General features: G+C 48.0%; 6 protein-coding genes across 6 annotated transcripts; 2 read left to right on the top strand and 4 right to left on the bottom strand.

The window, feature by feature from the left end:
- Positions 1-536: 536 nt before the first annotated feature.
- Positions 537-2439, bottom strand: EDB82DRAFT_38254 (Dolichyl pyrophosphate Glc1Man9GlcNAc2 alpha-1,3-glucosyltransferase). Its single transcript, XM_025731091.2, has 3 exons — positions 2247-2439; positions 1427-2193; positions 537-1378 (listed from the first exon to the last, which is right to left on the bottom strand). The coding sequence occupies exons 1-3, from the start codon at positions 2321-2323 to the stop codon at positions 717-719; spliced, it is 1506 nt and encodes a 501-aa protein (XP_025590151.2). The 5' UTR covers positions 2324-2439; the 3' UTR covers positions 537-716.
- An 860-nt stretch (positions 2440-3299) lies between these two features.
- On the top strand, positions 3300-4675 carry EDB82DRAFT_424640 (concanavalin A-like lectin/glucanase domain-containing protein; the record flags this gene model as incomplete). Its single annotated transcript, XM_025731092.2, has 2 exons — positions 3300-3394; positions 3466-4675. The coding sequence occupies 2 exons, from the start codon at positions 3300-3302 to the stop codon at positions 4673-4675; spliced, it is 1305 nt and encodes a 434-aa protein (XP_025590152.2).
- Positions 4676-5074: 399 nt separating this feature from the next.
- On the bottom strand, positions 5075-11016 carry EDB82DRAFT_470765 (uncharacterized protein; the record flags this gene model as incomplete). The annotated part of the gene is made up of 12 exons (XM_025731093.2): positions 5075-5294; positions 5346-6419; positions 6468-6594; positions 6666-6733; positions 6807-6907; positions 7236-7242; positions 7425-7471; positions 7521-7584; positions 7928-8796; positions 8848-9232; positions 9286-10669; positions 10767-11016. The coding sequence occupies 12 exons, from the start codon at positions 11014-11016 to the stop codon at positions 5075-5077; spliced, it is 4596 nt and encodes a 1531-aa protein (XP_025590153.2).
- A 1445-nt stretch (positions 11017-12461) lies between these two features.
- On the bottom strand, positions 12462-13225 carry EDB82DRAFT_485685 (uncharacterized protein). The gene has a single exon (XM_065608244.1). It carries the CDS (start codon positions 13081-13083, stop codon positions 12826-12828), a length of 258 nt encoding a protein of 85 aa, XP_065465486.1. The 5' UTR covers positions 13084-13225; the 3' UTR covers positions 12462-12825.
- Positions 13226-15981: 2756 nt separating this feature from the next.
- EDB82DRAFT_485679 (26S proteasome subunit RPN7-domain-containing protein) lies at positions 15982-18135 on the top strand. Its single transcript, XM_025731095.2, has 5 exons — positions 15982-16356; positions 16437-16481; positions 16538-16818; positions 16870-17631; positions 17680-18135. Exons 1-5 carry the CDS (start codon positions 16287-16289, stop codon positions 17920-17922), a joined length of 1401 nt encoding a protein of 466 aa, XP_025590155.2. The 5' UTR covers positions 15982-16286; the 3' UTR covers positions 17923-18135.
- EDB82DRAFT_485675 (uncharacterized protein) lies at positions 18136-19440 on the bottom strand. The gene is made up of 2 exons (XM_025731096.2): positions 18600-19440; positions 18136-18546 (listed from the first exon to the last, which is right to left on the bottom strand). The coding sequence occupies exons 1-2, from the start codon at positions 19317-19319 to the stop codon at positions 18223-18225; spliced, it is 1044 nt and encodes a 347-aa protein (XP_025590156.1). The 5' UTR covers positions 19320-19440; the 3' UTR covers positions 18136-18222.
- Between the last annotated feature and the right edge of the window lie 8 nt (positions 19441-19448).

The following is a 19448-nucleotide window of genomic DNA, read 5'->3' as shown; positions in this document are numbered from 1 at the left end:
CAAATGCATCATGACATAGAACTTTGCAGGTTTCCACCACCAACTTGTCTAAGCCATGTGCCATTGCTATACAACCCGCTGCCGCAACAGGTCCCAATGGAGCTGAATGACCATGTTAGTATGCATGATTATAAAAAACATCCTTCCACTGCAGTTTTTGACACTGGCATAAATATTGCCAATGCAGCTCCCAAGCTAAACCCGGAGTCTCCTCCAGGGGCCTGGGGAGCTCCACATTTCAGATCGCCAATTTATTCCACCGCCTGCTAGGCACTTGTGAAGCTGAAGATACTTCAACATAAGATGGCAGTGTTGATCAGGTAGTGGGCATGACCCAAAGTCATAATTTCATCTCTCGAGTATTGACCAATTGGTATTTGAGGCTCATATACTCATCATGACAAACAATCGATATACTTGTAGTTTCCCGCCAACTCACAGGTTATCATAAACTAACGAGCTTTGTGCATCCCTACCCTTGGAGTCTGCATCTACCTAGCTCTGAGACGCTTGTGTGGTTTGGGTTAACTCCCTCCTTACATGCTATTGATTCTACTCACTTCTTACTCACTCTGTTACCTTACCAGAATGTTGCATTCCTTTCAATCAAACTACGTTTTGATAAACTCACCCACTGTCTCACAAAGGTCACAATAGGTCTGCCCAGTTTTTAAAGGATAGGAAATCTATTTGGGTATCTTGATATCTGCTTCAGCTTACGCAGTGAAATACACAACCATATATCCCACCCAACTTCCAACCACACCTATCGCCGAGTACGAGCTCGTAAACATCAATGGGATAAACTCATAATCCTTTCCGAAAATGAGGTGGTGTAGAAGAGAGCAGTACAGGATAAGCGGGATGCTTATAGCGATGTAAAGAGTACTGAAGCGGTCCAGGAGGAAGATTCTAGGCTTGTTGGAAGCAGGGGCAAGGCGGCCAAACGCCAAGAGGAATACCACCAACCAGACAATAGTGTAAATGGTTTTGATAGGGAACTCCGCTGGTGTGAAAAGGAGTGGGAAGAGTGACACATGGCCGGCAACGACTAGTGGTCGGAAGGCTCCGAGATGGCGCCTATCCTGAAGGGCAATGAGACTGAAGGGGATAATGACGAGAAGAATAGCCTTCTCATGTACATGCCAGCCGAATAAGAAAGAGGAGTAACCGCATAAGGTGACAGCTCCAATGAATGTTTCCCAAGTGGGCTGGAAGAAGAGCTTGATCAGAGGCACGACCTGGAAAAACAATGTGAGAACAAAGCAGGTTCGTGGGCTGATCTCTGGCAGCACGGCGAACGCCGTATCTCCAACCAAGCCACGGGTGACACTTTGCAATGCGCTCTTGTTGACAGCCCATCCAATTCGTGGTGCAACTATCATGTGTTAGACATACGCGCTTATGCAGTAGAGACTTCACATACCGTGGATAAGGATTCGGTCAGCAAAGGAGTAAAGAGCCCAGACGTTAGGCGCCCAGTAAGCATGGCAAAGTCCACGGGAGAAGGGGAATAGCCGACTCAAAAGCTGAGGGATCTGACCCATAGCAGCAAACGGACCAAATGCAGCTCCAAAGATCGTTCCAATACCCAAGCCCAGCTTGATCGAGTTCAAAAATCTAATGCGGAAGATAGATTTGGAAGACAGGCAATATGCTCGCAGTAGATAGACAAAATAGGCTGGGGCCAAGTACAAGTAGATATGCTTGAAGCAGAGCAGGGCAGCAAAGATGAGTCCACTGCTCAATAGCTCACTCTTTTCGCGCGCGAGAACGAGGGACATGACGAGAATACCGTACATGAAGCCATTGTACTGGAAGTGGATATGGTCGATGATGAGAAGTCCCGGGGAGAGAATGATTGACAGAGCGGCGGTCTGAGCAGCACGGCAAGACTTGAGAGGAGCTGTTTCGATAAAGGTCTGAAGCGCCCATATCAGAACGAGCTCGGTAATGATGACGGAAGTACGTTGGAAGTAGACGGTCTGCCAGCTATCGTAGTCGAGATTGTAGACCTTGACCATGAGGGGATCTACGAGACGAGCAACGTGGGCAAGTATCCATTCGAAGTAGGCGAAGAAGGGAGGATAATCCAATGTCCATTCCGAGGTCTTTTCGACATACCACTTCTCCAGAGGAAGGCTGTTCGTGATGGCAAGCCAATTGCGATGAACTTCAAAGTCGGTGGATTTGCTGCGGACGGGGATTAGCGACGCGACAGACAAGACAGATAGATGGCGACTCACTATGCGGGGAACAAGAGGATCTTGAATGCAGCAGCGACAAGCGCAGTCTGCGCAAGTGTCGGATAGTGCTCACTCATGATGCGCGATGACGGATTCTGTTGTCGCTGAGCTGTAGTAGTCACCTCATGTCATGGCCTTCTTTTTTGACTGCGTGGGATTATTTGATACAAGTCATGAGGAGATGGAGATTGGCTCGTGTTCTTTTTGGGAACCTGGCCTAACCTAAAGAATGGAGGTTGATAGCAGGTCCCCACTAAAATGATATACCCTGGGATTGACAGCTTTGGAATTTGCGGGGGTCATGTACCAACTAAGCTCCCTGTCAAACAGAGTTTGTGCAATTGTGAACAGCATCAATTCGATGATCAATTCGTACCGTTCCTAACTATTAAACGAATTGCATTGTTCAATCGCCAACGCATCAAAAAGGGGCTCTTGTATGTAAAACTTACAAGCTATTGATGGCCCGAGCTCTATTCGTCCAGCTTCCTCTATTACTCAAGTCCACCAATCATAGCCTCTGCTTGGCTTTACCAAGTCATGTCGCCCTAAAGCTAGTCGACATGGCTACGCCACAGAACCCCTTCAAGGCTGAGCTGAATGGCTCGCATGTGGCTTCATTAACCCATTCTGTGTCCTCTCATGAGACCTTCTTCTCTCTCCTGAGTTTCTAGTTGATGGCCGATTATTGATGACATTGTTTCTTTTCTTAACAAAATTGTTCATGTCTATTTGACACGTTATTTGTGCTCGCCAAAAGCCTGTAATTACCAGTTCTTCAACCGGCAACCTACCTGCATCCCCCGCTCTTAGAACACCATCTTCTACCTATTTCGGAGCTACACACTGTTTCCAGGGGCTACATAGTGCAAAGTGTCCTCAGCCTTGCCTCCACCATTTCGGCTCGTATTTTCCACTTCCCGATCCTTCTTGTACGACTCGCCTTCTTTTGTTTTTGGGAGGAAAAGGAGTGTTATTTCAAGTCGTGTCTGTGGTTGATTTCTTGACATATCCCTGTTTTTGTTCGTTTTATTTGTCCATTGGAGAGCTACCATGAAGGTCTCTTTCTCTTTGGCTGCGCTGCTGGCAGCAAGCCTGTCGCAGGCTCAATATCTCATCAGCGAACTTAGTTTTGGTCATGCTGGAAGGTTTGTTCTGCACCTTAGACTTCTCTATTAATACTGTCAAGAAGCGTTGTTAACCTGCATTCCTCCCACAGGATAAGTCCCGTCGAGTCTCGTGGACAGATCCCCAACTTCGCCGTCCAGGGCAACCCAAACACTCCCGAGGTTCTCTCTAACCGAATTATCCTCACCCCTCTCGCTCCCGGTAACCAGCGTGGTGCCGTTTGGGGTCAGCAGCCTTTGCTCCGTACCCAATGGATCGCCGACGTCGACTTCCGAGCCAACGGCCCCGATCGCGGCCGCGGTAACCTCAACATCTGGCTTGTTCGCAACGGTCCTGCTACAATCGGCGCTGGGAGCATCTACACTGTTGGCAAGTTTGACGGTCTTGCTCTGGTTATCGACACATCTGGCGGTTCTAGTGGTATGGTTCGCGCTTTCTTGAACGACGGAAACACCGATTATTCTCGACAGAACAACGTTGATGAGCTCTCGTTCGGTCACTGCCCATACAACTACCGCAACCTCGGTCGACCCTCGCAGGTCAAGCTCCGACAAACTGCCAAGTCTTTCCGTGTTGAGCTGGACGGCAAGCTCTGTTTTGAGTCTGATAAGATCAGCATTCCTACCGGCTACCAGTTTGGTGTCACTGCTGCCACCCCTGATAACCCTGACTCTTTCGAGGTCTTCAAGATGGTCGTCATGGCTGATAACAGCGATACTGGTGCTGTTCGCAACGATCCTCCCAAGCAGCAAAACCAGAACCAGAACCAGAACCAGGCCCGTGGTCAGCCCGCCAAGGCCAACTCCAACAATAACAACAGAAACGATGGCGAGTACGCAGACGAGGATCCTGATATCTTCCAGACCTCCAAGACCCAGTTCATGGACCTACACAACCGCCTTCAAAACACCAACCACCAGCTCTCATCTCTGCAACGCACATCTTCCCGTCACCAGCAGCAGGATGAGAAGCGCCATGAGGATTTGACATCCCTCATCGGCCAGCTCCGTGCCGACATGCGTAAGCTTGATGATATCACCGCTCTCAATACACGTATCACAGAGCTTGAGAAGGACATCCAGGGTCTTCGAAAGGAACTCACCCGCAAGTTGCAATCTACGGAGCGCACCTTCAAGACCACCCTATCCGACCACCACAGCACCTTGTCGGAGGTTGTCATGAGTAAGACTCCTGGTCACAAATTCCTCATCTTCTCCATCATTGGCACCCAGTGCATTCTCGTCGCTGCCTACATCGTCTATAAGAGAAGGCGAGCATCCATGCCCAAGAAGTACCTGTAAATAAGGCACAAGAATTAAGAGGAGGATATTAACTGGATCAGGCAGGGGTTGCGCATTCATTGAGGTGGGGTTCCATGACTTCATACATTGGTGCGTTGTATTGCTGTGCTTTGTAAATTAACTTATATGCATGAGCCGTGTGTATACGGGAGAGTCTTTGTGTTTTTGAAAATCAATAAGGACAAATTTGAAACTATTTCATGATTCGAAAAACTAAAACCCTGTGTATATCCAAAAAAAAAAAAATCATTCTCATCGTCGATTCCAGTATTTGACGTTATTAAATCGCATTAACGAGACAGGAAGTCTTCTTGTCCATCCATGTGTCATTAGACCTCCCAAATTCTCTTGTACCTGTGAAAACTACCCTCGTAATAAATCCCAACACCAGTAAATCTCTTAAATCTTCTCAAAACTGCCGTTGATCACGTCAAGCATCTCGTCACCCTTGGGTGCGCCAGAGCTCAAGTTCTCATAACCTCCGTGCGTAACAAGGATATCATCCTCGATACGAACACCGCCAACGGGATAATATGTCTCGAGGAGCTCGCGGTTGATGAACTTTGCATGTGTCGAGTTGTTCAGGAAGTACCCCTCAATGAAAGGACGGCAGAAGTAGCTTGTGCGAGTCAGTAGCAATTCGCGGATGCAGAAGGAGTCAGGTACTTACATTCCTGGCTCGATTGTAACTATCATGTTAGGCTGAAGAGTCTGTCTGGGCTTGGTAGGGCCTGGTGTTGAAGCCATGCGGTGCATAGCTACCAGCGCGGCGGCAGTCACCATCTCACGCTTTCCACCCTCAACGTGAAAGTTGTCTCGCATGAGGAGGCGCTCATCACCAGTGACATCGTGAACCTCAAGACCAAGATGGTGGCCCAGGCCGTGGGGAAAGAAAGCTGCAACAGTACCCGCCTTTTGGATCTCGTCAAAGCTACCTTTCAAGAGACCCAGCTTGCGCAAGCCTTGAAGAGCCACGTCGCTAGCGTGAAGCTGGAGCTCATAGTAAACAGTGCCGGGCCGGACACGTGCTATGCACTCTTCCTGCATGCGTTGCACAATAGAGTAAATTGCAGAAGCTTGCTTTGAGAAAAAGCCGTTAACAGGAAGAGTGCGAGTAATGTCACTGGCATAACATTGGTACTCACACCCAGCATCGACAACCATGAGTTGGTTTCCCTCAAGTGGCTGGTCATTGGACTCGTAGTGCAATATGGAGGCGTTGACGCCGGCACCAGCAATGATTGGATATGCCTGAGTGTGAGCACCACGTGAAGTACAAGCTGCGAGAATGACTGCTGCGACATCCTGCTCGTTACGCATAGTCAGAAGGCGTTCAGCCACCGCACGATGAGCGGCGGCTGAAATGCGTGCAGCACGACGGATAAGCGCAACTTCGTATTCTGTTTTTATTACACGGGCTTGATCCATGGCAGGACGTAGCTTGGAGCAGTTGATCTTTGTCTGTCCTCGAGGCCGGTCATGAAGCTTGGGGGCCTGGTCTGTGTGGATAACATAAAGAGTTCTCTCAGGACGGAGCTGGCTGTGAAGAAACTTTTGGAGTTGCGCCGTGTATCTGACGTCGTCGACATCGTATTTTCGCATGGCCTCGGCGGCGTCTGGAGTTGGGCCATGATATAAGACCTGGCGCGGCTCAGCGTAGGGAATCCAGAGAGTGAGGCGATCCGTAGCGATATCATAAGTGAGAACACAGTCAGGAAAGTTGGCGCCGCTCATATAGTAGAAGCTGAAACTTGGTCAGCAAGATATTTGCGACAAAGGATGTATAACAGACTATCTCCGTTGCTTGAAAGGGGGCGATTGATCTGAGTCCTCGTAGAGCCGCGTAGGCTCACCAGGAAGATAGATGAGGCCATCGGTAACGCCAAGCTCCTTGGCAACCTTGCGCGCATGAAGTTTTGCTATGTAAATTGTCAATAATCTGTTATTTCGTCGGGTCACACAGAGTAGACTCATGTCTGTCTCGACATACCAGGATACTTGTTACCGCTGCTGCTTTTACCGCTAGAGTCACCGTCGTTCCTCTTCACCTCAACGCACCTGACTCACAACTCTGGTCAGTAAATTGAAGTGGTTCACTAAAATTTCAGGTGTGTATATCATTGCCACTCACAGCGCATCAAACTCATCCTCAAGCACAAACTCGTAGCTGACCGAGGTTCTTTCACGTGCTTGAGGCTTTTCCTCCCCGCAAATAGGCTTGGGCGGTGTCATCTGCGCACACTATAAATGAGCGAATCCGACTCGTAGGATAATGTATAAAACGAATGGGCTCAATCAAAAAGAAAGGCCGAGAAACCAAAGAGAGCTGATTCGAGATGCGTAGTTGGGGAATAAACGTTGCTTTGGTGAAAGACGGTTTTCCATGTGATAGCACTAAAGCTACAGTAATCAATAAGCTGAGCTCAGCGTATTGTAACGCTGCGATAACGCCTTGTACAAGCCCAACAGTACTAATCCATCCATTTCATGACGCAACCAAACCAGATCGATAAAACAACGTTTTAGTCTTAATAAAATTGTTGGTGGCAATTAAACTTACTAAGTAACTTCATTGATAGTTTAAGTTTCCATGTACAAACATGTTCTCCTCTCAGGTCATCAGAAAAGTTGGCCGCTTGAGGTATAAAAAACGAAATAAGCAGTTCACTTTATGTTATTTAGACAATGATCTCAGGTTACTTATTTTCAACCACGAAGTTCAGAGGTCATCTTTTCTGTTACTCGCTACTAGGTAGCCTCCATCTTGTTCTCAGATCCAATCTGATTAAGAAAACACTATCCAAATCATATTCCATCAACATTACATATTATCAATACAACTAACTGAATGCTTTAGGTTGTTTGAAGGCGCCTTATGGCATGTCTTGTTCATTATATCTATACTGGAACTGGATACAATGCAGTATGGGAATGATCTCCCTAGACTACAACACTACCTGGCCAGCTTCTTCCACCACCAAACTCCTAGCAACATGAAGACAATCCAATCGTTGCCTCTATGTACACCAGATCCTACCACCGTCTATGTGCGTTGGCCATATCTAAGAACGTAAGCAATCCCTTGCTATCAGCCTCAAACCAAGGTATCTCAGGACCCTTAACAATCCAAACACTCCATCCCAAATCAGAATCGCTCTTCCCAAGAAATCAAAATCAAAATCACTAGCCGACGCCTCGCGTGCTTTCCGTCCTCCCGTATCATAAATGGGTATCAAATGTAGCGACCGTTACATTCCTTGGAATCCTCCTCTTCCTGAACCAAAGAAGCCTCCCCAATCCGCCTGCATTCCCTGTTCTGTAAACATTTGTTGTATTTGCCTTTCTTGATGTTGCTGTCTGTGCGCTCGTCGGTGCGCCATTGAATGACCCTGATGGATAGCGTGCGTTTGTGAAACCGGTCGTCTTTGTTGCATTACCGGCGGTTGGTTGGGCTGCATTGCCATGAGGTTCGCAGGGTTGGCATACATGGGCTGAGGCGACACACCCATCATTCCCTGACCTTGTTGATGCATCATATAAGGCGGGGGCTGCCCAAAGATCTGGCTTTCCACATCGTCGAATGTTCCAGTCAAGAATAGTTGCATGTCCTGGCCTTGATCAGCAATACTTGTGGTTGGATCCGCCTTGCCGGGGAACCCGAGTTCCATCATAGGCTGGTTAGGGTAGGCAAATGGGTCTTCTGAAGGAAACATGAGTGAATCGAGTTTGTTGACGGGGTTGTGCATGCCTATGGGCTGTCCACCGTAAGAGAATCGCTGAGCGCTTGTTGCTGTGCTGGTTGTTGACTCCGGAGTGCTACGCTGCATATCCGGGCTCATGAAGTCGCCAAAGTTGGCAGTGAAAGTGTTGTCCTGGAAGGAAGTAATGCCTCCTGCCTGCATGTCCATGGTACCTTGTGACATAGTTGTTGGGTATGAACTTGTCGAAACCTGGCTTGCACGTGTGAAATCGGCGGTTCCAAGCGATGACATGCTTGCTGGAATGGGGACATGATGTGAAGACCCAGAAGAAGGTCGTCCTGTAGGGGCTGATCTCTTTTTTGAAGGTACCTGTCGTAAAGATCCAGTATCGAGTTGCTCTGGTAGTTGATCGAAGAGCGCCTATTTGTCATGTCAGTGTGAATTACGAATCAAAAGGTGAATAGACCATACCGTGAGAGCGCCAGTGACTCGTTCTGCTGACATGCTCTTTTCCGACAACGCTGCGATCATATCCCTTCCGGCTCTAGCATCCGCGAGAACCTCAGTAGATCCAGGTTTCTCGGGGTTCTCTGTAGCATAAAAGACAAGCGAAAGAACAGCAAAGAATTCGGTGTACAGCATGAACCAGTACGGTCCACTAAGGACTCTCTGTTTACGAATCTCGAGTCCGATGTGCACGATGTTGCGAGAGACACTGATTGCTGCCGCTGCGCAGGCATATGAAAGCTCATCAACCTTGGTCCCTTGACTTAGGCGAGGAGAAACATAATGCAAAAACGGTCTGTATAGAACAAGTTGAACATGCGCATATGCAAATCTCAACAAGTGGCGGATTCTAAGCACGACGTTAGTACATTCTTGCCCATATCCTATCCTAATTGCACTTACCTGACAGTCTCAATCGGGCCCTCACCGCTTGGACGCCAGTGTTGGGGAAGTCTTTCAAACCAAGAATGAAGTTCGGCCTCGATTTCCTTGATGCGGCCATAGCTAATGAGGTAGGTAGAAGCGGGCTTGTTGTCTTTTGTGAGACTCTGGCCCAATCCCTTAGTTGGGTAGACATATTTGGTAACCTTTGCCAAGATTTCCATCAATTCGGAGTGGGCATTGAATGCTTGGAAGAATGATGGCGACCCAGGGGGTGGTCGCAGAATACCGGTATGGGTGATGAACTCGTCGTCGACTTCTAAAGGAAATGGTTGATCAATGTCGTCCACATTGAGAAGGAGAGGAAAGCCAAGCAATGTCGAAACATAGATATCCATCTGTCGGACTACATAGAAAACGCGTTTCCGGACTTCCTGTTCGATTGGGTCGATCTTTTCATGTTGCAAATGTCGATGGAGACCTATCCGGAGTGATGAGCGCAGTGCAATACCAACAAAGGAGTAGCAGCTGCTAAGGTTCGAGGTAGCTTGGAGAAAAAGAATAACGAATAATAGAGCCTGGAGGGATATGAGATCTCGACAATCCGTCATGTCGTGTAGAACAGATCGCGCGGCATTATAATATTTGAGCCCTTCTTCCGTCGCATCTTGATAGGCCATACTTCGAGGATCGGTATCGTCCAGGTTGTTATACATGCAGCCGAGAGCCATAACAGAGAAAAGGAGTCCCAGATACTGTGTTTCCTCCTTTGACAAATTGTCCAGTGGGCGTTCATAAATTTTGTCCATTTGCTCATAAAACGTGGGAACGTGAACAATACGAACAAGACAGGTCGCGCAGCTGAGAGAATAATAACAAAGCTTCCGAGTGATGTCCTTTGGCGGAAGTTCGGGATAACTTGGAGCGACTGAGAATGGTGTTCCAACGGAAGACAGCGAGGGTGAATCGAGGCCGGCCGGTCGTTCGGCACGAGGTAAAAAAGGAGTTTTTGAACTTGGACCAAGCATGCCTCGGAAATGTTCCTTCATGCGCTTCAGGAATACCGCACCAGATGAGATACCGTGGAAATCCCAGCTTCCCTTTTCATCGAGATCGAGTTGACCAACCGAATCGATCATGGAGGTCAGATGGGCATCGTTCGGATCGGATTGACTCGACCGTTGACTTGGCGGGGGCTGTCGAATCTTGGAGGTTTGAGAGCGAGCATTTTCTCGGTTGCGAAATTCCTGTTGAATGGCTGGATCGAGGTTCGGATCGGCTAAGTCGACGTCGGGCATAAATTTGGAGAGCAGAGACTCGGCGCGTTGTAATCGGCTTTCTAATGCCTCAATATACTGCGGCGCCGGGTTCCTTCTCCTATTTGAAGGCTTGTCGTATGTGCATTCTGAAGGGAACGGTTAGTCACCGTGCGATATTCCAACAGGAGGGCTTGAAAGGCAAAAGCAGGCGATGGACTAGCCATATAAAGGGGGGCCGCGTACCATAGCTGTAGACAGAGCAGTGTGTGCATGGTTGTTTGCCGTCGCATTTGATCTTTTTCCGTCTACATTCATCACAGGCGCGTGTTACTCGTCGTCGCTTTTGAATCGGTTGTGATGACGCGCCAGGCTGTTCATTCCCATCATCATCTAATTCGATATCGGATTTGATGCTCGCCGAAGGTGACGGGGCGTCATCGTGCCAGTTGTGAGAAGATTGGCCGCCGTCGTTGGCGGCGGCGTCGAGGGGCATGTCGGGCTTGATTATATTAGCAATGGACAATAAGTTTGGTCATTTTTAGAAAAAATTGGCGATATCAAGGAAACACGGTACGAAAGACAAGAGTTTCAGTGCGTCTTGGCGATGCTTAGTGCCCCATCCTGGATTCAACGCGCAAATGATACAAATTCCCAACCGAGGCACCGCGCAACGGCAATATGAGTGTAGGAGCGCGATTGAGGGATGAGGGTTCATAGGCACAACGGCCAAACGACTCGCGGATGGTGCTATAGGGCGTTCACTCACCGGTTGATAGGCTTTTCAGCCACGATGGAGTCGAATCTAGCGAGTTGGGTATTGTTCTAGCGGAAAAGAAAGCAAAAAGGGGGGAGAAGAAAATCGACGTTGTTGTCGCCGCCGCCGCCGCTGTGCGGCAGAAATAGAAGTTGAAGCGGGCAGTCGAGTTGAAATGGTTACAGAATGAATGAGTTGCAGGGTGGTAGGCGTAAGTAGAGGTAACGAGGCCAGTGGCAGCCCATATCCCAATCGCCCCAAGACTCAAAGCCTAGGCCATCAGCGTTGGAAAGACGTCAGTTTAAAATGCCGCGGAGAAAGTGGCAGAGTCAAGAATAGAAACAGAGGAGAGTCCAGAATTGAAATGAGATGGTGATGACGGGGAAATCGCCCAGGTATTGGGCAAACAGAGCGATTAGTACTGTACGAGTTGTACCCTTCTCTACTAATGCTAGACAGGTAGCACCAAGTACCGGAGGGTAAATAGCGTAGCGTTTCGGACTGTACAGTACAGTTTTGTACAGGACCGAACTAGTGCAGAGTAGACGACGAGACTAGGCTAAACTGTTCCAAGTTGCAGACAGGGAAAGGGATGGGATGGGATACATGGGGATGGGGCAGGATTGCAAGAGAGAGCAGATTTCGCGACGGGACCGAAACGGCAGAGCGGGCGGGCACAGGCGATTTGGTAGAGGCTAACACTACAGCCCCAGGTACGTCCCACATAGACCACCAACAGACTAGGCCGTGAACCCTCTGCAGGTTGGAAACCTACGAACGAGAGAGCGAGCGAAACGGGATGAGCGAACGAGGGGAGAGAAGGGCAGTCAGTTGGGCGGGGCCATCAAAAGGACCTGCCCGAGCTCCTAACCAGCCAGCCAGGCCAGCCCAGATGGACAGGCCAGGCTTTTGGGGCGGGCTTCGATTAAGTTGTCAAAGCCAGTTAGCACCGTGTTGTTAACACGGTTTTACATGTATCTTTTTTTACGCTACTTGTTAGTGTAGTGACAAAAAAAGAACCAAATTCAAGGTAGATAAAACAGACAATGTGGACAAGTCTGTCTGTAATCGTAGTCTGTGGTCTCTGTACGTACTAAGGTATGAGTCTATGAGTGAGGCCACCGCACACCAACTGTGCCCAGATCTCAAGAGTGAACGGCGGTGCATGCTAAGATTTGTCCAAGACTCAGGGCTAGCAATCAAGAGTTGCCAAAGGGAAAATGAGACACAAAAGGCTGGGAAATTTGAGTGCCAAGTAATACCAAGATGAAAAACATGTCGAGCCAAGACTAAACGCCAAGTACTAAACGCCAACGGACGACTGCGTCTGTAGTCTATGGTACAGACAGAGGAGGATACCGCACTCTTACTCACATTCTGCAACTGCGCGTAAAGAGAGACAGATTAAAGCCAAACTTAACGTTGCCAGAACAATCCTTCCAAAACAGGTTACCCATTGAGACAACAACCACGCAAGGCTAACATGCAGTAGTGGTATTGTAGAGTTTGCAATGGCGTTGTAGGTATCCAAGATACACTTTGAGGCTTTCAACATTCTGCTTCTTTTATACAAGGAATAATTGGGTTAAAGTTGCGGGTTTGACCAAGATGGAACAAGAACGCAAAGCTAACAGCATGTTTATTTTCTTTACCTATCATGAGAGTTATTTCCAGTATCAAGGTAAACATATTCATGGTCGACGGTTTACATGACGATAAAGACGGTATCTTGAGACTCATTAACAAACCAGAAACCCTCGTGAACAGAACCAAACCCAACATTCCCCGACACCTCACACTGTGCATTCCAACTCGCAAGGTAAACGGGAGGTACCGCAGGGGGATAAGCCTTCGACGTACCGTACCAGCAGGGGAGGAAACATGGATCCAGAGGTATTGATTTGCTCACTTTGCTGTGCACATACATACAAAAGAACCTTTGTCTTGACGAGATATTAATTGCCTGTCTGAGTACGAATATTATCCCTGGTTTTTATTTGTTTTCTCCGATCAACAAACCACGCATCAGTCAGTGGCCGATATTCATTTTAGAGAACTACATCATTGTGCTTTGGTGTATTACATGAATGAGTCAGTGCCATTGTAATCAGCAACGGCCCTACACTAACTAACTAATTAATTACTGTATGTAAATCTCGTAACACATCAGTGGCTGAGTTCCATGTCAAAGGCTTCCAATTTGACGTTGTATCCCCTCCCTTGAAAAGGAACACGAATAATATATTATTGCAGTACCAACGTGTGCGCAATTTGAAGCACAACCACGGCTAAGACGGGACAGTAACCTCGAGAAAAAGAGAAGGCATCTCCACTGGCCAGGGCCTTTCCAGTGGACGGATGGAAAGCCGCGCGGCCGCAAAATAAACTCGCAGTCTCAGGAACCACCCCCTCTTGGAAGAACCGCCGTTCAGCGCCGCTGTGTGAACAAGCTCAAGCTGTTGCACCGGCGGATTCAAAATGGCCAGCGGCTTGTCGTTTAGTGATCATGATCAATTGACTGATTAATCAATGGATTGGACGGGTCAGGCGAGAAAGAGAGCGTCCTGTGCTGCAATGATTTTGTCGGCAAACATGACAATGTCATTGTTGGCACCCTTTGACACAAGCAACATCAAGTACAGTACCCAGAAGTAATTTTAAGCACCCGCTATCTGTACGTGCAGTGCAGGTTGAATGGACATGTACCAAATGGGGGCGATGAACGAAAGCGCAAAACGCAAAACGCTCTAGACCAACCTTGTCGTCAGCTAAATCACATCCATCAACCCTGACCTTGACGACTTGCTTGCATGGGCTGTAGACGGTGGTGAAGGCTTGTTAGGCTTGTGAATGGCTGCGCTAGGATGAACCTAAGCCTCACAACACCAGAAATTTGTGGAGGTTATTCTTGTTTCCGTGTTATCTGCGATGATAGAGGTCTTGTGGCAAGAACTGCCGTTTCAAGGGCTCAAGTCTCGGAGTCGCGAGATAAAAATTGAGGACGACAAAGGGCGCAATCAAGTGTCATGTCGATCTGTTGTTGAATACTCCGTACACATCATAACGTTGCATGTCTGTCGGTGATCCCTGCAAATCACCAGCAACTCTATTCTCAACGGCCGCAGACGGCCCTAACTTTGTCAATACCTTATCCTGCAGTCTAACGAATGCACTGGCTTAAGTGCGTCCTTTGCTGCTGCTGACGCATGATGGAAGCTTAATAAAACAAAAGTTTAATGACGAATTTGTCGGTGAGTTGCAATGACATAAAAGGTTCAGGGTCCTCGTTGATTAATCGGATGGTATCAGATAATTAAGGTTGGTGATCAGACCTCTGGTGTATTGGCTGCCTCTCGTCTCTTGCCTCAAAGCCGACATTTCTTTGTTCTGTAACTTGCGGTATTGCAGCATCTCCAATATTGAGCTGAATTTAGAAACAACCATTTATCGGCTCCGGAAATCACGGAAGCTGGCGGCTTCTGAATGGATGATTCCTATGTATGTGGCTTCCACCACACTGCACAAGCGATCCAGAGCGCCACACCTAATGGCCACAACCACCATTCTCTCTCATCAAAAGAGACCATGAAGCTGCAGCTCTCCTCGCATTCCATTCCATTTTCTAATGAACCATTCTGCATCTGCCATAACGATTTTTCCCAATTCGATACTACTATTAAAGATATTGGTGCATATGACATCATTCATCTCACCATATTCTTATGACAGCAAAGTACTACCTACCACCTGGATCCAGACCAAATTTCCGGCTCTTGTCCGGGTTTCCTCCGAGAATATTCTATCATAGTTCCTGACCTGACAGCGCGCCCTCTCGCGTCTTCGGGTTTTTGTTATACGCCTGCTGATCGCTTACTGGTGGAAAAGGTGCCAGGTTCTCAAACTACAGGCTAGACCTACCTAGTAAGTATTCTTGTTCCCTCGGCCGATAGAGTCGGCCCAGAAGAGACCAAACCTCATCTGATGCCAAACCGTGCCGTGATCAAGTCTTGGCGTCAGTCTTGGCGTGAAAGCTTTGTTTTAACCTCTTCCACCTTGCTCCGATCGATCCAGATCCAAGCAGTCTTTCCCACAGTTGTATCCGACAGTTTAATTTTGAGCCTCTTAAAACTCTAAGTAAGCATGAATACGACCTGGGAACTGATGCAATTCCTTTGCATGACACACAAGGTTAAAACAACCCGAGTTTTTGCACTATCACCCCATCGGTCTGTACGCTGATTGAGTGATACAGCATAAGAACAGCACAGATCGACGGTGAAAAAGGAGACAAAAAGGACTGATAATTATCACAGTACAGATGGCCTGGTCTCATTACCGATCTGTATGTCTTGAAAATCAGTCATCAATTTTCCAAGTATCATGGCGCATCTGTAGCTGTACCAAGGTCGATGAATTTAATACGTAAAATGCACCCACGATGGACCAACAAAATTGCTCTAAACAAACAAGATTGAAGGCTATCATGGAGGACCTGACTCAATCCTTAGGCTAAACCTGTTATATTTGGAAACCCCATTTTTGCTTGACTATGACCCTACCCTCAATTGATGCTGGTAGAAATAACACTTTTGGAATAGCAATCCGGCCCCTGTAGAAATCAACTTGCACCCATCCTAGTGGGTAGTAGAAATAATGGCCCTCTCAAGTCTTAGGGTATAGAAGTTAAGTAGTCTAAGAACCATAGTCTAAGGAACATAAAGTGACCTATTAATTCCGTCTCTTATGCTTCCAGCGGTCAATTTTTCTGACACTGAGGGTCATCTTTGTCGACTAAGTATGTGTAGGGTAGGTAAAACTGACCCCACACCTGTTCTGGAGATCTCAATGCGATTTCCCCCACCATTGACCTCCACCCCACCCCGTTGGAGCCTAGCAGCAGGTAGCTGCTCATGACAATCCACCAAACCACACGTCAAGTTACAGCTCTCTGCATCTCTAATTGTTTTATAGGTACACTGGATGCTCTGTAGATCAGCTTTACACCCATAATGTCCGAATCAAACTCTCTTCTGGCCTTCTTCAGCCAGCAAAGCAACACGGGCGGCATCATTGTCAAAGGTACGTTCAACGAATGTCGCCAGTGTCGTGAACCATCATTCAAGCACACTCTTGAGAAAGCTGTGCTAACTGTCTGCAAGAGCAACCCAAACTCGACCTCGACCTCTACATCTCGAACTACACCGGTCCGTTACTACGCCGCTATCGATGTCATACCGACATGACCACTAAACTTGTCTAGGTCGAACGAGAATCGATCGTCTCATACAAATCGGAAAGTCATCAGTGCCGCTATGCATTGATGCGCTCAAGCTCGCCATAGCCGAGGCAAAGAAGGGCTCGGATGTATCGCAATACGGCGAAGCTTGGAATTGTCTCCGTACTGCGGCACCTCAAGAGCCAGAGGCTCAACTCGAAACAGAATGGGTCGATCGAGTTGAACGTGAGAACAAAGCCGAGACCGCACGTCTCGAATCTCAACTTAAGCAGTACCGTCACAACTTGATCAAAGAAAGCATTCGAGTGCGTTATGAAACCTTAATATCGCGGTTGAAAGTTCTGACACAGCTCTAGATGGGCAACGAAGACTTAGGGCAGCATTTTGAGAAAACAGGGAATCTGGAAGCGGCAGCCGAAGCGTACAATCGCATGCGACAGGACGTCACAACCACCAAGCATATTATCGACTGCGGCATACACCTAGTCAATGTTTACATCGCCAGGCGTGACTGGACCATGGTACTCAACAACCTTGGGAAGATCATCGGCGTTCAGAGCGGCGAAGAGGAACGAATCTACCAACCTTATACGAAGCTTGTATCCGGTATCGCGCTCCTCGGGCTGAAGCACTATAAAGAGGCCGCCAACTCCTTTCTTCAAGTTGACTTCAGCCTGCCTCCAGCGCAATACAACCACATCGCCAGCCCTAACGACATGGCAGTGTACGGAGGGTTACTTGCTCTGGCAACTATGGAGAGGGACGAACTCCAGACTCGACTGTTGGACAACCAATCATTCCGTTCGTTCCTGGAGAATGAGTCACACATCCGCAAGGCCATCAGCCTATTTGTTAATGGTAGATATTCAAACTGTTTGGCCATTCTCGAATCTGTTCGAAACGACTATTTACTCGACATTTACCTGCAGCGCCACATCCCTACGCTTTACTCACAGATTCGTAACAAGTGCATCGTCCAGTACTTCATTCCATTCTCGTGTGTTACCCTTGAGAGCTTGAATAAGGCATTTGCATCAGAAGGGGAGTCGGTTGAAACAGAACTTGTAACCATGATCCGCGAGGGAACTCTCAGGGCCCACCTTGATGCAAAGAACAAAGTGAGTATTATTGCTTCTAATCTAATTACATACACTAATTCATCATAGTTGCTTATTGCTGTTCAGCCCAATCCTCGGCTTGAGATGCAAAAGCAGGCCCTTGACGTCTCTCGCCAGTACGAGCAAGAGGCGAAGGACAGGCTTCGTCGCATGAACATCATTGCTGCTGGTCTGGAAATTGTTGGTAAGAGACAACAGCATTCCGGTCAAGCCGGTCGTGGAATCGACGAGCAGTGGTACGATGATGCCAGAGCATCTGTTCAGCAAAACAAAGTTGAAGAGGATCAGTGATTCAGCAGCTCTTGAGAAAGTTGAGTCCCCGTAGAATTAGGCGGGTTTACGAACAAATGAACGGCATATCGCATTATGGCCTAGGCGTTGGTGTTTCCTGATTATAACTATCCGCAAGGACGCGGAAGCACTGTGTGGCAGATTAGATCAGGCGTCCAGGGACATACATATTTTATTTCAAATAGAATGCTCTTCACACAATGACTAGGTGCACATTTGTTCGTTTATGTTTAAGGGGGTATCATTGTTAAACCTCAAAATCGCTTCTGACTTGCTACCTTCTCCTGCCACCAACTTTCCTTAGCCCATCAACTGCCGCAAGTCTGTGGGCGGCCAGCGAACTTGTGCGAATGTGAGACAGCGCTTGATGCTTTGCAGATATTTGCGCGTAACCTCGTCACCCATGACATGACCCTTCTCACCATCGTGTAGCTTCTCTCGAGCGCTACGCTCGTGAATACCAACCATAGTAACACCAATGGGCCACGCTGCATTTCCGATACTCAGACGCAGATATCCATCATTGGCATCCACGTAACGGCGCTCCTGAAGAGCTTGGACGATCTCTATAACAGGCTTGAGGATATCATCGTCAAGCTCTCCCTGTTCGAATTTGCGGAAAAGCTAGGCAAAGTTAGTTTCGATATTTTAGTAGAAGTTGATGTATTTCAACATACCGGCTTCATATTCTCTCGGGTCTGCACCATCGCATTGTATGCTGTTTTGCCAGCAGTCGTATCCCGCTTCTCTGCTTCCATGGCACGCTCGTATTCCGTAAGAACCATAGTAAAGTAGCTCGCCAGTTGCCGGAACAGCCATTTTCTGCCCTCCTTGTCCTTTGGTAGCTCGCTGTTGACCTTCATATCCTTCTCTTCCACAAGCTCCAACGTTGTCGGTATAGGGCCCTTGGTGACCACTGTTGTCAACCTGCGGTATCGTCTCACTCGTGCAGCATGACTCTCCCCGAACAAGGCCACCGGCTCACCAAGAGCCCTTAGCTTCTCGACAAGTTCATCTTCAAGAACATCCTCACTCGCGTGAACACCATCTTCAATATCTTCGCTCTTGGCCTTTACCAGCTCTGGTAAACCAAGTCGCTTCCTTCGAGCACGCTCTTCCTCGGCTTCTTTCTCTTCGCGCCTCTTTCTCATTTCCTCTGCAAGTTTGCGACGCTTCTCATCGCGCACGGCAGTCTCGACAGCCGCGTCTTCCTCTCGTTTACGTTTTGCGGCGGCTTTTGCTTGACGCTCGGCCTCGAGAGCTTTTTGTTCTGCGAGATAGGCTTCTTTCCTTTGCGCTTCGATTTCTGAGCGCTTCAGGTACTTCTTTTCGTCGTTTCCGGAGCCGCCCTTCTTGGCCTTCGAGAGCTCCTTGTTCATCATCGCCGCGAAATCCATGGTGAAGATAAACAGTGTTCTGCTGATATGTTGATGCCGATTTAAACGAAGAAATTGAATTGACGACTCGGCTTATTTTGATATTCTTTTCTTGATTTCAAGTTGCTTGGATTGGTTGATGGTTGTAGA

The sequence above is a fragment of the Fusarium venenatum genome, assembly GCF_020744135.1.
Source record: "Fusarium venenatum strain MPI-CAGE-CH-0201 chromosome Unknown EDB82scaffold_1, whole genome shotgun sequence".
In the NCBI taxonomy this organism is placed as follows: domain Eukaryota; kingdom Fungi; phylum Ascomycota; class Sordariomycetes; order Hypocreales; family Nectriaceae; genus Fusarium; species Fusarium venenatum.
This window is presented reverse-complemented; position numbering and strand designations above follow the sequence as displayed.

Bases quoted from the DNA above. Each gene is read 5' to 3' on its own strand.
- EDB82DRAFT_485679 (XM_025731095.2), top strand. From the start codon at position 16,287: ATGTCCGAATCAAACTCTCTTCTGGCCTTCTTCAGCCAGCAAAGCAAC. The intron at 16,819-16,869 runs GTGCGTTATGAA...ACACAGCTCTAG, and splicing joins TGATCAAAGAAAGCATTCGA to ATGGGCAACGAAGACTTAGG. The intron at 17,632-17,679 runs GTGAGTATTATT...AATTCATCATAG, and splicing joins ACCTTGATGCAAAGAACAAA to TTGCTTATTGCTGTTCAGCC.
- EDB82DRAFT_38254 (XM_025731091.2), bottom strand. From the start codon at position 2,323: ATGAGTGAGCACTATCCGACACTTGCGCAGACTGCGCTTGTCGCTGCT. The intron at 2,194-2,246 runs GTGAGTCGCCAT...CCCCGTCCGCAG, and splicing joins ATCCTCTTGTTCCCCGCATA to CAAATCCACCGACTTTGAAG. The intron at 1,379-1,426 runs GTATGTGAAGTC...AACACATGATAG, and splicing joins TGACCGAATCCTTATCCACG to TTGCACCACGAATTGGATGG.
- EDB82DRAFT_485685 (XM_065608244.1), bottom strand. From the start codon at position 13,083: ATGCACAGTGTGAGGTGTCGGGGAATGTTGGGTTTGGTTCTGTTCACG.
- EDB82DRAFT_485675 (XM_025731096.2), bottom strand. From the start codon at position 19,319: ATGGATTTCGCGGCGATGATGAACAAGGAGCTCTCGAAGGCCAAGAAG. The intron at 18,547-18,599 runs GTATGTTGAAAT...AACTTTGCCTAG, and splicing joins CCCGAGAGAATATGAAGCCG to CTTTTCCGCAAATTCGAACA.